At 51.8% G+C, this 16,753-nt stretch overlaps 1 protein-coding gene across 2 annotated transcripts; it reads right to left on the bottom strand.

Annotated features, from left to right (window-relative positions):
- Nucleotides 1-1,224: 1,224 nt before the first annotated feature.
- LOC144719411 (protein phosphatase PTC7 homolog) lies at nt 1,225-16,213 on the bottom strand. 2 transcript variants are annotated; one of them, XM_078595306.1, is made up of 7 exons: nt 15,925-16,213; nt 14,244-14,543; nt 8,436-8,615; nt 7,321-7,519; nt 4,912-5,035; nt 3,771-3,900; nt 1,225-3,601 (listed from the first exon to the last, which is right to left on the bottom strand). In XM_078595306.1, exons 2-7 carry the CDS (start codon nt 14,446-14,448, stop codon nt 3,543-3,545), a joined length of 897 nt encoding a protein of 298 aa, XP_078451432.1. In that variant the 5' UTR covers nt 14,449-14,543; nt 15,925-16,213; the 3' UTR covers nt 1,225-3,542. The 2 variants fall into 2 exon arrangements, with proteins under 2 accessions (XP_078451432.1, XP_078451431.1); XM_078595305.1 differs by lacking the exon at nt 15,925-16,213 and having other exon boundaries at nt 14,244-14,462.
- Between the last annotated feature and the right edge of the window lie 540 nt (nt 16,214-16,753).

Here is a 16,753-nt window from a genome sequence, read left to right as displayed (position 1 = left end):
CAAGAATTTGGCGTGCTGACATAACATCTGTGGCTTGCTGTTGAAGCGTATACGAATGTTCTTGAACTTGTTGGAGTTTGAGGGCCATAAATGGTACTTGGCCACTATCCAATTTAATGTTTAGACCCTAAAACACGCATTTATTGTTACAAGACTTATAACCTACATAAGTAGTCAAACCCGCATCTATGATAGAAAATGTTGTTTTGGCCACATTTTCTCAACCAGTTGATCTCCACGAAACACGGCCACAGTTCGTTTGAGCTGGTTGTCTTAGGCCAAGCTTTGGTACATACAATGCATACATTTGCGTGGTTGCTATAAGCGTAGAAGATGTTTCCAGAACTGTGGCGTTTTCCCCCTTGCGTTCACTTCAAATGAGGCCAACTGCATGCCAACGTATTTTAATTCTGCAAAGTTCAACATTCGATCATTCAAATGGAATGTGTTATACGTGACGATGGTCAAATCCACAAGAGATCGTGGTTTTCGTGACAATTCTTAAGGGACGGCGGGAGACATTTGTGCTCAACCAACCAAAGTGGCGGCAAAGCGATTGCGGGCTGGTGCGTTTCCCCTTCTCAATGTGGACAAAAGGGGCAAAGATCATGGACCAGTCCTCCACGGGACCACATTGCTGCAGCGTAAAAGATTGCGCGCCTATTTTATACCGCTCGTTAACACGGAACTCAAACCTCGCAAAACAGTTTGGGAATACATAGCCATCAGAAGGCCCACCGCATTTCAATCACGCTGTACAAAAAGATGTGGGCATGATATTGTAAGAGCAAAAAGTGTCGTGTGCCAGTTTGAAAACCCTTGATGGGCCAACTACTGCAGATACGTAAACACGTGCTTTGGATTGTACGGATGAACACGGATCACTGCCCGTTATTCGTATTTGTCCTGGTATCATAGCCTGGATTTGCACAAAGGGTGCATGGTTAACACTCGCAAGTTTGGCATCCCTGGGACACATGTCTAAAATATTTTCGGCGCTTCCACAATGTGGAAGCGGCGACATTTGACCGCGACCACCGTGGTGTCCCATGCGCCCCCCACTTGACACTGCAGTCGTCGGGGGGGGGGTGACATCTGCAGCTTCCATCGGCCAGGTCGTAGGGGTTACGGTGGGCGCAAGAGCACCAACGTTGCTGTAAGTCACGTTGCGAGAAGCGTTACATTTGTTTCGCAGAATGAACGACACCGCTAGATAAACAAAAAAAAAATCTCTGACATTCCTTTATTTTTTTTTACAATGTTGCATTTTTGTCTGCGGTGCACCTGGTAACGTATGGTATTGCTTCAAAACAAACCGCACAGTGACCTACAGCTTTACGGTGAAAGCGCACACTTCGCTACGCTCATTTTCCCAACGCACGCACCCACACACACGCTGCTACTGCCTTTATATTGTCATGCGCCAAGGTTATGTTGTATGAGAATCAAAGCCATGAGTCAAAAACTGATTTTTTTTTTTTAAAGCATCACATCCTTCTCAAGTCTCCACACATTAAGTAACCTTCGCGACAACCACACATTTGGACTCTGCTCCTGGTGCCCGATGCTGCATGCCTCCGCACGCGGCCGTAATAAACCGACGCAAGGACATCGCGTGACAAACAGTGCCGCACACTGGCACTCCCAAACACCCAGGCGGCAACGAGTTGCCCCCATCCACGCTTCGGGTTTCAACCCGTCCTCAAATCTTGTCCGCTTGCCGCAAATGTCCAGAGCGCACTGCACGGGCCCGTCGATTGGTAAAACGCGGAGATTTATGGGGCGACGTACACCTGGGGGTTGGGGGGGGCGTTGAGAACGCACTCACCGACGGCCATGAAAATAAACTTTGTCAGCTTCTCAGATACGTGTCTCCAAAGAATTCGTGTAAGCGGGGGGGGATACATCGGGTTTTTTTTTCAGCAATGGGAAGGCACTCGCTAATGTCAAATTGAAGTTAAATACTGTGTATTAAAAATATAACGTTACAAGAATCTGAGAGAGCGCAAATAATTTTTCCTTTTTCCATGACCCCCCAGGAGCAGCTTTAAGCACGATGCCAAGAACGACTTGTTGTTGGTTCGTCACATTCTGAAAAGAAATGCAATGCTTGAACTTGTCCGGCACCGGCACTTATCGAAGGCGAAATCGAGGGCGCCCCCCCCCCCTTCCCTTGTTAGGAAAGCCAAACGGCGCCCACTCACGCAAGCCAAACGTACGAGCACACAGGACCGACCCAGACACCCATCTCTCTCACACTCGCGCGGCACAACCCTACGGCACCGAATAAATAAGTACTTTACATACAAGTGGGATGGAATCTGCACACACGTACGCACGTCACATAATAAATTAAGGAGTTTCTTCGTTGAATATATATGTATACGTATATGCCGATGGTATTAAAATTGTTGCTGCTTCAGCGACCACAGAGGTTATTGAATTTTTTTTTAAAAGAACATTAATAACACTATTAACAGTAACAATAAGAAAATAAAAACATTCACAAGAAAATGTTTTTTTCACCGAACAGACCATTTTAGGGGCGACTCGTCTTTCTTGAATACGTAACGGAAGCCAGCGGGTTAAAGCTACAGATCTTTCCCTTCACGTTCAGTGGAAAAAAAATGATATTGGAACGTATACACATATACATATATATACATAATGTTCTAGTTTTTTTTTTGCAATAGGTTTTCAAGTCTTGACTTGCTTTGTTTCAGCACAATTTACTCACGGCTGCAATTAAGAAAGGCATTAATATACACGATAAGAGGGTGGTGGTAGGAGGGCATTAGGAAGTAATAGGGACGGCATTTAACGTGGCGTAATCCGCCAATTCCTATCTGCTCTGGCACGTGGCCCGCACGGTGGTTGCGGGGCCGACGCGGCACGTGCGCGCCCCGCCATCCCTCGCTCGAAGGATCCTGCGACGCAGAGGAAGGGTCGGGTGGGGGAGTGAAAAACCACAGCATCGCTGGAGGAGGCGACCATCGGCGATCGGAGAGCCGAGAATTCTCGACGGTGGCGGTGCAGGAGCACGAAAGGGGGCGACGCAGCAGCGGAGAGGCTTCCCACGTCGCTTCGCGCGTGAGGATTATGCAGTCAGTGCGCGCGACGATGTCTCATAAGTCCGGGATTTTTTTCCTCCTCCGGAAAACAGGACGAATAAAGGGCGGGGGGGGCTTGCTGCTGGCTCCCCACGGTGCGAGCGCGTGAAGAGTCGGTCTCACAGGGTCACACGGCCCTCTGCGGGAACCACGGCAACCTCGCGTCTCCTGGCGCCCTCTCTTTCCTCCCCCATCCGACGTTCTCGTCGCCGCGAGTTGGAAGAGAGAGGAGTGGCGGCGGGAGGGACCGTCGAGCGGAAGTTGATCTCCGGTTGAACAAAACCAAAGAGAATTTGGTGGCAAGAAGGTGCAAGATTGCAGATGGAGGGGAAGACGGAGGCAAGAAGGATGGGGATGGGCAGTGTCGCAGAGATGGCGAGTGACGGCACGGCCACTTCAATCTCGAGGAGCACGACGGAGCGCCATGGTTAGTCAGTCTGTGTACTCCGCAACTATTGACAAAAGTACGGTGATGTCATCCGGCTTCCCGCCTGTGCAGAGACAAACACACGCGCGCAAACGTCAACACAACAGCGTACACCTTTTTAAAAACAAATTTCCCCCTAAAAATCTGCACAACGAACAAAAAGTGTCCACATTTTCTTTCGCTTAAAAAAAGTTGCTCTCGATTTGCCCCGTGCATGACCGTGCACTTCGTACCCCTGAGGTTGAGGCCGTTGCTGCAGGCGTCGCGGGCGAAGGGCGACATGTACTCGGGATCGTAGGCCAGCTCGCGAGCCTGCTCCGTGATGCTGCGTGCCGTTTGCCCGATGCTTTCCATGTCCGAGCCCTGAACGGTCCCCACGCGCACACACACCAAGCACAAACCAATTTTGGCTTATTTAATTCGATCAGGATCCCTCACGGCAGCGCTAAACAACACATCTCCAGTGAACTGAATTCACCCCTTTCGTAAGGGGAGGTGTGGGGGACTTAGGAAGCCATTGTTATGTAAGAAGGGTTATTTATTTATTACTCAACTCAACTGCTGGAAAATTTCCAGCTTGGGGATTTGCGCTACGAAGCCGCCACACAAAAGGCCGCACTTTACCAACGATGACGTCGAATGGCGTTTGATAATCGTGGTGCGACAGCCAGTGCGGTGGGGGGGGGAGGTGGTGGATGTTTTATTAATGCTGCCAGAAATGTTTTTACAGTGCAGTGGGGGGCACCTCATCCGTATCAGGCCACTGGCCGAGCCGGGATGCTCATGTCAACTGGTCTACGAGGAGTGGCGGAACTGTTAAAATCAATTGTGGAGCAATTTTCTCGAGCTCTTGTTAAATAATTAAACAATAAGTAAATCCTTTTTTTGGGTACATTCCATTCCCCTCCCAAGGTTTGGCAGCCGAATCAAAATTACACGCATGATGCTGTCGGAAGCGGCCCTACACATTCGTGGGCTCATGAATGGACAGAGTGAATTCACGTTTACGTTTAGCCAGAAGACAAAGCTGCGGTATTCCGTTGCCGATGTAAACAAAGTACTTTTGCTTGGGACACGAAGAGCCCTGCTAGGTTTGCGGCTTCGGCAACATGCCTCATCCACGGTTGCCACCTCCGCGGTAAACAAAAAAAACCGGGACACATCATCGCAAGAATATTCTCGCACAACACCAGAATTTGGGAGAACTGCACGTATGAATTCATCGTCTTGGGAGGTGTATCTATTACACGATGGACAAAGAAACTGGGACGTTTTAACATCCGTCCTGGAAAAGACTTATGGGCTACCTGAATATCAGGCTCGATTCTAGCGAAATCCCAGCGCAGAGGCAGGTTAACCGCGTGCGTCGCACACCTTGAGGGTGCGGAGCTCCTGCAGGATCATGTGGTCGGGCATGTTGTCGAAGAGGCCGTCTGTCGCGGTGAGGATGATGTCGCCGAGCTGCAGATCGAAGGACGAGCTGTCCGCCACCTCGGGGCTGCGGGAACGGCGACGGTCTCGTTAATGGTCCGTGTGTAACCCGGGCGGGGGGCTTAATTTCAAGCGGGCCGCAAAATAATTCCACGCCCCGGCACACCGCGTCCAGGCATGTGTTCCACTGTGGCTGCAAGCGAATAATCACGTTCTGGCGCCCTACGATTGAGGTCCACCGGAAAATGTGCACACGGCCCCTGCCCGTGTCGCAACATTGTGTCGCACGTAATCAACAATTCGGCGTCATTTTTACGAGGCCGTGCATTAGCCAAGGGATATTTAAAGAAATGTACCTTTCTCGGAATTATATTCTCCTGCAACTGGTAAGGTTCGTAATTTGAATTGCAACTTCTCCATTTCGCCCCGGTAAGAGCCCATTGCCAAATAATGTGCGCGGGGGGGGGGGGGTCAGAACAAATTATGGCCCAAAAACTACGTGCACGCGAAAAGGAAGCAAAGGAAGGCGTAGGTGAAAATTTCACAAGTTAAAGAGCCAAATTGCGTGACATTCAAATCGGCAAGTATAAGTGTAGCTTTCTGAGCCCCATAAACCATCAATTTATCTTTGAAACCAGGTATTTGTAATGTAAGTTACAATCTATAAAAAGCCTGCCAGAAAAGTCTAAAGTGGAGTGCAAGGGCTGAACATTAAACGCAAGTACTGTTCGCAAAATACAATACATCTGTTGTTTTCTAAGGTGCTTTGAGAAGATGCAGCATTTAAAAGCTTAAGAAATGCAAACCCTTATTTTTATTATTCATCATTGACGTCAAGACACAAGAACAGATTCTTCGTGCGGGAGAATTGGTCTTTTGATTCGCATACTGCCTCATGTAAAAAAAGTTTATCTGACCACACCCAGTAGCTCGAGGCTGCTACATTCACCACATAGTTTAAAGCAAATTATTGCATCTTGAACCAGATCACAACTCGGAATTGCGACATTTCATTGAATCGTGAGGTTGGGGGTGCCAGGTGAATCGTTACACCCATAGTTTACAGTTTGTTCCAAAAATAATAGACCTACGCAACACATTCATCGCAACATCAAAATGCATGCTATGGAACAAAATGTATGGACAGAAAGAAAGATTTCTAGCCACCAGTGAACGAAGAATACTGCAATTCTTTGAGCACATCAAACATATTTGGTCAAACTAATCAACAGCCAACCCGACAAGGTTACTAAATATTGAGGGCTCTAGAAAGAGAGGTCTCCAATCCCAAAGACTTCGTTTCAGAATCACGGCGGATCGTGAAGAGGGCCCCCAAAAATCCACAACCAGCTGTTCCGTGAGGTTGAGAACCGGGCACAGCGACCGTGTTTGCTAGGCCGCTCGCGGGGACACGGACAGAAGAATCAACAAGCGCACTGCCGCGCCATCGAACGGATTTCGCCGAGCCGGACGGCGGATAAAGTGGCCAACTCGCTTCCCAGCGACCCATAACCAGGGGTGGGGGGGTGGGGGGTGTGGGGGGAATCTTGTCCTATTAAGATTCTCAAAAACCTTTTGGCGGGTCGCACATTAGTTGGCACTAAACATTGACTGTGTGCTATGAAATATTTAAAAAGACAACAGGTGAACCGAGCTTGTCAAATTTAGAACACAGGGTTGCCAACTCGAAAATATTCTGCCCCCCCCCTCCGCCCCCGCAATGCCCAAGGGTTATTTATTTATTATTCGCATCGACGGCGAGAAATATTGTTTGCCGGCTGCTGCAAGGTAGTAGGGGCTCGCGTGGCCGTGGGCCGGGCAAGATTAAGTTGCTGGCCGTATCTGGGGCCGTGGGGCCAGATGGTCCCAAACGTCGCACTTTCGGGCATGGCCATGAGGTCATGAGCTTTGGCCAGAAATGAGTTCAAGATTGAACTTTTTATGGACATGGAATTTATAGAAATTTTGCTTAATTTCAAAATTAATTCGATATTTTTCAGAATAAAATATATTTAAATGTAATAACTGTCAGAGCTTTTGCACTAAACGTAATACTTGTAAATATTTATATCTTTTTTTTATTTTCAGGGTAAAACAGTCGTGACGGCATGTATCGTCAAACTGACGTCGTCACATGGCGGCAATTTTTTTCTGGCAAAAAGCGACGACGTGGAAATGACGTCGCCTCTGGTGACGTCACATTTTCTAATCCAACCAAAACACAATTATACATATTTTTCTTCGGATCGTCCCAATGTTCACACCCAGACTGGGTTCGTCGAGATTTTTCGCACACATCCGAAAACCTGCAGCGACGCATCCGCACACAGACGCGCCGGAAACGAAACGCACCTGTCGCTGAGCATGGCTCCCTCGGCGCCGGGCGGCGCGATGGCGAGCTGGAAGGGCGTGTTGAAGTAGTGGCGCTGCTCGTCCGAGCGGTGCACGACACGGCCGCCCCTCACCACCAGAAAGCCCGAGTCGCCGAGGTTCGCCGTGTGCAGCTTGTGGCTGCTCCGGTCAAGCACCACGACGCACGCCGTGCTACTGCCTGCGTGCCGCACGCAACGACACGGCCGAGCGCGCGCACACAACACTGCCGCCGTCAACATTTGCTGCCGTTTGTCGTTTCCGTCTAAAGTAAATTGTTACGTACCGTGATCAAAGTTACCCAATCGATCTTTTTTTTATTCGTAGAGGTTTTTAACCTGCAGGTTCAGGGAAATCCGCCAGCCACAAATGGCAAAAAAGTAACCAAATTGTGATAAATCATATCATCGTGATGTTTCATATGCCTGTCTATGAACGCACCACATGTAGAATGACTTATGTAGTAGTAGTAGTAACACAGAAAGAAAAATCACAATGATACTGCATACAAAGTACATGCGTCTCTTCTGGGAAACGCACAATGATCAGTTTGGCAAACGTTCCTTCTTTAATAGCTCTAATGCACTGGGAATAGAGAAGAGCGGTAATGGATTTGCCAGTGTCAGGTGACCCGCTTAGCATAGAGTGCTTGTCTGGCTTTACGCCTCGGCACAAGTGGTCACTCTTCCACTGTGACTGCTCGAGACCCAACACCCCTGGGTTGATTCCATTCCAGCAGAGGGAGACACGGGGGTGAGTGGTGGGGGGTGGGGGGGTGTCATGGCAAAGAAGTGCTGTGCGGTCACAGAAAACCCCATTGGAGTCATACTCTGTGGAGCCAGAAAGGCTCCAATTAATTCAATTCAATTTAACGTGAGGTATGTTCATTCACAGCATGCCGGAAAACCCTCCTTCACGGAAAGGATCTCAACCCCAATATCAGCGTCAAGAGGGTTTACTCTACTGCCAAAGTAACATGTGCAGCAATCCCAGCAAGGCAAATCAGAGGTGCCTATGTCGGCGTTACCTGTGGACAAGTGCACGCGGCCTCGCGTGGGATTTAGGGGGGCTGTGGGGAGTGGGTGCTCTGACATTACCTAGCAGGGGAGCCTTGTGCTGCAGCATCTCGGCGTAACTGGCGCACAGGATGCCCACGGGGTTGGAGGGCACGAAGCGGCCTTCGCGTGCCAGCCGCTCGCACGTGCGCATGAGCGTCGCCGAGAACTGCGACGGGTCCACGCCGTAGTCACGCCACCCGCCCACGCCGTCTGCCACACCTGTGGGAGAGGCAAGGGCGGCGGAGGAGGAAGCACGCCACGTGGGTCAGCTCGACGTCAACTCGATCGCTCGCTGGCTCGTTCGTTCCCTCGCCGCTCGACGGAAAAACAAGCGGCGCTCCCCCCCCACCCCAATCGTGCGTTGGTTGGCGGCGTTGGCCAATCGATGCGCGATTATGTGCGCAACCCCTCACGAGAAGCCTGATCACCGCTGCGCATGCCAGCGTTTCACCGATTGCCTGCAACCGTTTTGCAAGAGGCTCCCCCCCCCCGCACCGCACCAGGGTGAGGTGCAGAGCACAGCCTCATACGGGGCAGCTCATCCTCAAATTCCATGTCCTCAAATTGGAGGTCGTGAATCGCGCGAAACACTGACCCAGCGGTGGCGATTCGGCCCTGCTGGAAACCTGAAGCCCATGTGCAGTGATTTAGAAACTTTTCCCTTGGGCGCAAAGAATAATAAATATGGCCGAATGAAAATAAAAACAATCGTGTTTTGGGTCGTCATGTGCTTTGACCGTGTATCCCATAGGAACAGGGAAGGCCTGCGACTTTTTCCGTAATTACACCGGAAAGTGTAAACAAAGTTTAGCGACGGTTTACAGGTTAGAGAGTATCGGACGTCAAGCAGACACGGCAATGGAATGAAACAAACCAGAACTCTCCGTCGACAAAAACAACTCCCGTACAGTACCTGGTGTGGGTACTGTACAGGATACAACATTTGTGCAGTATTGGGATTTTTTTTTATACCAATTTAGAAACTTAACAAAAACATGACCTATCCCTGTTTATAGGTCACATGGCTTAAGCCTACGGCAATCCCTGCAGGAATGACACCACCCCCGTACTCACTCTTCAGTCTGAAAATCCCACACTGCCAACAGCGGCAATCCCTCTTGGCAGTCACAAACTTAAATCCCACAGGATACTTTTTTTCTTTGACGCGAACTGGCCGATTAATTTTTCTTTTCGCGAGTGGAAGCTGTCCAGCGCCGGCACTATTATGGCACGAAGATATGAGAACTGCGCATACCTCCCACGCCACGGCGCCCTTAAGAGGGGGGGACCCATTACCGCGGGCGCACTGAGAAAATACCAAACGGGCAACCTTCCAAGGTCAAAAGCGGGCGCAGGCCGGTTCTGTGCCCACTATGGCAATCGCATTCTTAAGAGCAGCACAAATACGATGCGGTATCCGTTTCTGTACCACCATCGAGGTACACCTTCCACCACCTCTTCAGTTGGTAGTCGCTGGAGGCAGCAACTTCGACAGCAACACCCCGAGAAAGCGCCACGACATTTTTCACTACCACACGTGCGCCTGTACAGTACGCCTATACAGAGGGCGCACGCGCGCGTGTGTGTGTGGGAACAGCTGTAAGCCGTTTCACAGAAACACGTGCTTGGTAATTGTTTCAACACATGCCAAATAACGTTGTAGTGGAAACTTGAGAGACTGGTTCGATAAATACTGGTTTGTGAGCGACTAATAAGGCATGCAAGCTATTAGTGAGCCCAAAACCACGCATACCTGGACGACTTTGCCGAAAGCACAGGGCCTCTAGGTTACGATGACCTTGGAAAGTCTTGGGCGAGATCTTGATACAAATTTACCACCAGTGGTGTTAAGGCCATTAATCACAACCAAAGACTGAACCCGGGTGACCGGGATTGTGGGCGCAGCGTGTGCTTTCGACCACCACCTACATAACAACATTTCTGTAGACACACACACGCGTCCTCACGTGCATATGTACTCTATTTAAAGTAGCTACAGACACAAAAACACATCCACGTTCTGCACAGCCTGCAAAACGCAAGACTGTACACACCGCGCTGCCGTGGCAGGCATGTCACAGGGTGTGCGAGCGCGGTGACCTTGATGGGAAAAGGGACACGCGATTATCCCGAAGCAGCAGCCTCTATCGGAGCACGTGCACGGGACGTGGTCGGGGGCTAGGGTCGCGGAGGGAGTTTGGATTGGGATGAAAAGGAGGCTAGTGGGTGGCGAGGTCACCGATCTATGGCATGTGGTGGTCGTGGTAGTGGTATTGATGGTGGTGGTATTATGATCAGGGTAGTGGTGTTGGTGGTCAGTGTTAGTGTTGCTGGTGATTCTTGTCGTGATATTGTAGTCCTGGGTCTCCCCTAGGTTGACTAGGCCCTAAATGCATACCTGGTGCAGAATACAAACATCACCACCGTAGAGAAGTGATGTTGGTAATCAACCCCATCCTGCGCTGGCGTTTATAAGTGCTCACTAATAGCACTTGCACCAACAGCCGATGTTGGCTATAAGGAAGATATCCGTCTTTGATGTAGCGGTGAAGTAGAGGGGATGATGGCGGTTATCTGAGAGACAGTGGGCAATGTGGTGGTAGTGATGATGGTAATGGTGTTGATGGTAATAGCTTATGGTGAAATTAGGTTTAGTGATGGCGACTACAATTGCGGTGTTGGTGGCGATGGTGCCGCTAACGGCAGCGGTGTTGGTAGTGACGCGTCTGATAAAGTGGTGGCGCGAGCGGCAGCGATAGTGCGATGGTTGTGGCATTGGCGGGAATTAGAGCGGTTGAGCCAATGGTAGCGATGACAATGATTTAGAGGGGGTGATCTTGGGTGGCGCGTGTGGCCACGAGACCGCTCCATTTCTTGGCAGCACGTGGACATGATTGTGCGAGCGTATTTGCGTGCAGCCGATCGGTGTCCCCCGCGTGTCCTCTACGCGAGACACATTATGTAAGCTGCTTAAACAGGAAAGGCAAGACAGCCTGCACTGCCGGCTTCGCCGGTGACAAGGTCACGCCGCCGCCGACGAGATGAGGTTCTGTGACATTGGACTATTCGAAAAGGTCAGGCAATTATTTGTGGCGAGGTTTGGACACCGGAGCTACACAGGTCTCAAGGCTGAGATTTGACGTCTGACTTCTGGCACCACACCACTAAAGCCTTGGCACCACGGCTAACCACACAGACAGTCTCACACCCCCACCACCACCAGCACACGGGTGGCTGCGGAGAGGAAGAGTTTGTTCCATCGGCGCCGCAGGGCCAAACAAATATGTTTTCAAGCTAATAATGACAGCAACGATGATCTGTAACGCAGGTGAGATAATAAGTACATCGGCAGAATTAAGTATGAAGGCATGTGTTTACTGTAACCGGTGCTATTGGTGTTGAAGGCTCCGATAGTATAGTTTTTGGTGGCGATGCTGGTGATGTTGGTGGTGGCAATGGTGTAGGTGATGCCGGCGATTGTCGTGGTTGTTAGTGGCAGTGTTTTTGGGAGTGGTAAAGACAATGGCAATGTTGGTTAGTGCTGCTGGTGATGGTGGTAAGAGTATTAGTGCTGTGGCAGTGGTGCTTAGTGTTGGTGAAGATGACCGTTCGTGGGGGTGTTGTTAGTTGTGGGGGTGTTGTTAGTCGTGGTGGTGGCGATAGCTGTGGCAACTGCAGTGGCAACTGGCTGAGAATAGAAACACGTGGCTCGGTGCTTGTCCTAAAGCCACTTTTCTAAACCAAGGCCTCCAACACACAACCGTTGTCAAGCAACACTGTGTACATGGTCACCCCTCTGTCAATCCACTGCTGGATGAGGGCCTCTCCAAATCCACCGCCACAAGTGCAACCGCAAGCCAACAACGAATGTATCGGAGCTACGATCTCCACCCCAACAACTTGTGTCCCTACCTCCAACTCTAACCACCGTGACCACCCAAAAGGCACAACCATAGCCGACATCATAACCACTACCAACACCGCAGGGAGTGTGGTGGACCAACCCCCAGGACCACGCGTGAGCACAATTCCACAACCACTACAAAATACAGATAATAACCACAACCACCACAAAATACAACTCTCCAAAAGTACGACTACAACCAAAAAGGTACTGCATCATTACTCACTAGAACCACAAGACAATATCGCACCTACTAGTCCCAACCGTAGAGCATGCACACAACTGAAACACATAACAACCACACAACAACAATATACCTGGAGTACACACAATCCTAAAATAAATGCCAATAAAGTGCTCGGCCACAATGCAATAACTTATGATAACCACCACCTTAAAACACCACCACAGCCACCATGCTTGCTCCCCCAACCACAACCTCTGCGACCACCCAAAGCACAAGACAAGACAACCAACACGAAACATTCAGTTGACTATTAATTAGGCAGACAACAACCACCCAACAAACACTGCACCAGCAATGACATCGACACAAAAGGCAATCGATGACACCTTCAAATCCACCTGTTAAAAAACAAATCTCGATTGAAAACGCATTTCTTTAGAACTGCTGTTCGTTGTCCTGTCACCGCACCTCTGTTGAGCACGGTGGGCCACGTACGGTGCGAAAGAAGTTTCCAACGTACACACAGACACACACTCCCCTCCATCTACACAATAACAACACGAACCACGTTTGCAATCAACACGCGGTGGGGGCCACCGCCACAACAACAACAACCAACAACTCACAATTACTATTCGAATTTTAGAACTCGTCTAAATTAAAAACACAACCCCACCGTAATCTCAAGAGCCAGCCCCGCTTCGCAGCGACCAAGTGCCAGAGAGAGAGGACAACGTGGCACAATGATGAAGACCACAACAGCATTCCCCATCTCAAGATCACAACCCAATAAAAACACAAGACCACCGCGCATCTCGAAAGAGGCCGTGTTCGTTCACGTGTCGTGTGTCTGGGAGCAGCTGCGTCATGAAGCCCCGACGACCCCCCTCGCAACCACCCCCTGGACCGGTCTCCCCCCTAGGTCGACTCGGCCTCAATCGAGCTACTCGGTGCGGTGGTGTGTTGTGAAATATCCGCGCCGGGAGTGGTGGTGGTGGTGCTGATTCTGCTGCTGCCCGGCCACCCCGATCCCTAGCCCCGTGTGGACACCCTGGCGCGTAGGGTTGGTCGCTTGGTCCTCGCGAACAGCACTTGACGGTGTTGTTGAGGCTATACGGGGGATCTTTGGCTTTGCAGTCATTACATACATTGTTTGAGAACAAGAGACAACGTTGCCGCCGTTGGAGCAGCATAATTATGATCGATATCACCATCGTCATCGTCATCATCCAACAATTTCATCATCCAACATCATCGACATAATCATCATCATTCAACAACTTCATCATCGACATCATTATGATCGACATCATCATCATCGAACAACTTAATCATCGACATCATTATCCAACATCATCATCGATATCATCATCATCCAACAACTTCACCAACGACATCATCATTGTCATACAACTTCATCATCGACATAATCCAACTACATCATCATCATTCAACATCATCATCGATATCATCCAACTATATCATCATCATTCAACATCATCATCGATATCATCCAACTATATCATCATCATTCAACATCATCATCGATATTATCCAACTATATCATCATCATTCAACATCACCACCCAACAACATCATCACCCAACAACCTCATCACCCAACAACCTCATCACCCAACAACCTCATCACCCAACAACCTCATCACCCAACAACCTCATCACCCAACAACCTCATCACCCAACAACCTCATCACCCAACACCACCACCGTCACCGTCACCCTCCAAAGCAGCTCACCGAGCACGTCGGCCGACCGATGTCTCGCGATGAAGTATGCGTCGTCCCCGAAGCACATCCCCTTCTTGAGCACGCCGAGTCGGCGGAAGTCTTTGCCGAACCCGCAGCTCGCCGTGACGAGCGAGAAGTCGCGAGAATCGCCCAGGGAGAGGCCCCCGAGGACGGCTCGAGCCACGAGGCGCCCGCACTGCAGAGCCGACAGCATCGCCCCCCCCACCCCCCCCCAGGCACGAGACGAGCACAGCAGCCACCCCCCCAGGTAGCCACACTCACAGAGGAGGAGATGGCTCGGGGTTGTGGCTGGGGAAGGGGGTAATGGGGAGAGATATGAAGATGTGTGGTGGGGTGATCAGGATGATGGTGGAGGTGGTGATGGGAGGTGGTGATGGGAGGAGGTGATGAGAGAATGAGGTTATGGGAGGTGGTGATGGGAGAAGGAGGTGATGGGAGAAGGAGGTGATGGGAGAAGGAGGTGATGGGAGAAGGAGGTGATGGGAGAAGGAGGTGATGGGAGAAGGAGGAGACGAGGAGGAGGAGATGGGACGAGATGGCTCGGGGTGGTGGCTGGGGAAAGGGGGTGGTGGGGAGAGATATGAAGATGTGTGGTGGGGTGATCAGGGTGATGGGTGAGGTGATGGGAGGAGGTGATGGGACGAGATGGCTCGGGGTGGTGGCTAGGGAAGGGGGTGGTGGGGAGAGATATGAAGATGTGTGGTGGGGTGATCAGGGTGATGGGTGAGGTGATGGGAGGAGGTGATGGGACGAGATGGCTCGGGGTGGTGGCTAGGGAAGGGGGTGGTGGGGAGAGATATGAAGATGTGTGGTGGGGTGATCAGGATGATGGGTGAGGTGGTGATGGGAGGTGGTGATGGGAGGTGGTGATGGGAGGTGGTGATGGGAGGTGGTGATGGGAGGTGGTGATGGGAGGTGGTGATGGGAGGTGGTGATGGGAGGTGGTGGGAAATGATGAGGTGGTGGGAAATGATGAGGTGATAGAATGAGGTGATAGAATGAGGTGATAGAATGAGGTGATAGAATGAGGTGATGGGAGGTGATGGCAGAGGAGGTGGGGTGATAAGGGGGGGGGGGGGGGTAAGCGAAAGGGTGGTGGGGATGTGATGGGAAGAGGAGGAGGTGATGGGAGAAGGATGCGGTGGGGTGATGTGAGCTGTAGGATGGGTTCGGGATCACGAAGGACGGCTCAGGGTGAAGAGACCCGATGGGATGTTGAGAGGGGAGGAGAGGGGAGATGCAATGGGATAGTGGGATGAGATGGAGATACGATTAGATGCGATGGGGGTGATGAGGGATGGGATGGAGTCAAGATATTCAATAAAGACTCCAACACAATGGGGATGAAGGGTTCGGCAAGGGCGATTTGGGTTACGCGCTGGATAAGCTCCGCTCCGACTTCAAGCTGCAAATTCTCTCGCTGGTGGTGGTGACGAGGATCACGAGGAGAGATGAAGGTGGTGGTGGTGGTGGAACGACGATGAGGAGTCGTCGTGGTACACGGAGAGACGCCTCGACACGAGGCCGGCGAGGAACGAGAGAGACGAGCGGGGGGGGGGGGTGGCCCCCCAAGGAGATGCTCAGGACGACGACGATGATGATGATGACGACGATGATGGTGATGAGGTGCAGAATAGAAGGCGCACGAGGCTCGTAGGTGGTCACCTACTCGAGTAAAGCTTGCGGCAGAGGCCCCTCCGCCCGCGCAGACGTCGTGACGCGTCTCCGTGGACGTCTCCACGCGGTGCCCGTCCGCTCCCTTCACGTGTGGGGGGAGAGAGAAATTCTCTCTTCCTTTGCTCCTTCAACAAAACGACGACGACGACGCCGCCACTGGTCGGAAGGAACCACACCGCCCGGCTCGTGCCGCGTGTGAGAGTAGTGGTGACGGCGGCGGCGAGTGTAGCACAAATAATAAAACTAAAATAATAAAAATAGAGCAACGCGTGGGCGACTTGCCCCCTGTGCCGCTACCGCTGCTCCTCCCCCCCCCCTGACAGGCTCCTCCCCCCCCTGACAGGCTCCTCCCCCCATCCTCCCCCCCCCTGACAGGCTCCTCCCCCCATCCTCCCCCCCCCTGACAGGCTCCTCCTCCCATCCTCCCCCCTCCTGCCTGGGCTCCTCCCCCCCTCCTTTCCCCCCCTGCCTGGGCTCCTCCCCCCCTCCTGCCCCCCCCTGCCTGGGCTCCTCCCTCCCCCTGCCTGGGCTCCCCCGCCCCTGTCTGGGCACCCCCCCTCCTGCCCCCCCTGCCTGGGCTCCCCCCTCCCCCTGCCTGGGCTCCTCCTCCCCCCCCCACTGCCTGGGCTCCCCCCTCCCCCTGCCTGGGCTCCTCCCCCCCTCCTGCCCCCCCTGCCTGGGCTCCTCCCCTCTCTATTGCAATTCCCACGCCGCATTGCCGGCAGTGACGGCGGCAGAGGGCGCCGACAGCCGCCGTGCGGCCATCTTGCTCAGGGGGGTGGCGGTGGTTGTTGTGGTTCCAGCTACAGTTCCACGCCGGT

Source organism: Lampetra planeri, chromosome 6 (genome assembly GCF_965212315.1).
Source record: "Lampetra planeri chromosome 6, kcLamPlan1.2.h2, whole genome shotgun sequence".
Taxonomy (NCBI): domain Eukaryota; kingdom Metazoa; phylum Chordata; class Hyperoartia; order Petromyzontiformes; family Petromyzontidae; genus Lampetra; species Lampetra planeri.
The sequence above is the reverse complement of the archived record's forward strand: the minus strand, read 5'-3'. Positions and strand labels throughout refer to the sequence as shown.

Bases quoted from the DNA above. Each gene is read 5' to 3' on its own strand.
- LOC144719411 (XM_078595306.1), bottom strand. From the start codon at position 14,448: ATGCTGTCGGCTCTGCAGTGCGGGCGCCTCGTGGCTCGAGCCGTCCTC. The intron at 8,616-14,243 runs GTGAGCTGCTTT...CCTCTCCCACAG, and splicing joins TCGGTCGGCCGACGTGCTCG to GTGTGGCAGACGGCGTGGGC. The intron at 7,520-8,435 runs GTAATGTCAGAG...TGCGGCACGCAG, and splicing joins GCACAAGGCTCCCCTGCTAG to GCAGTAGCACGGCGTGCGTC.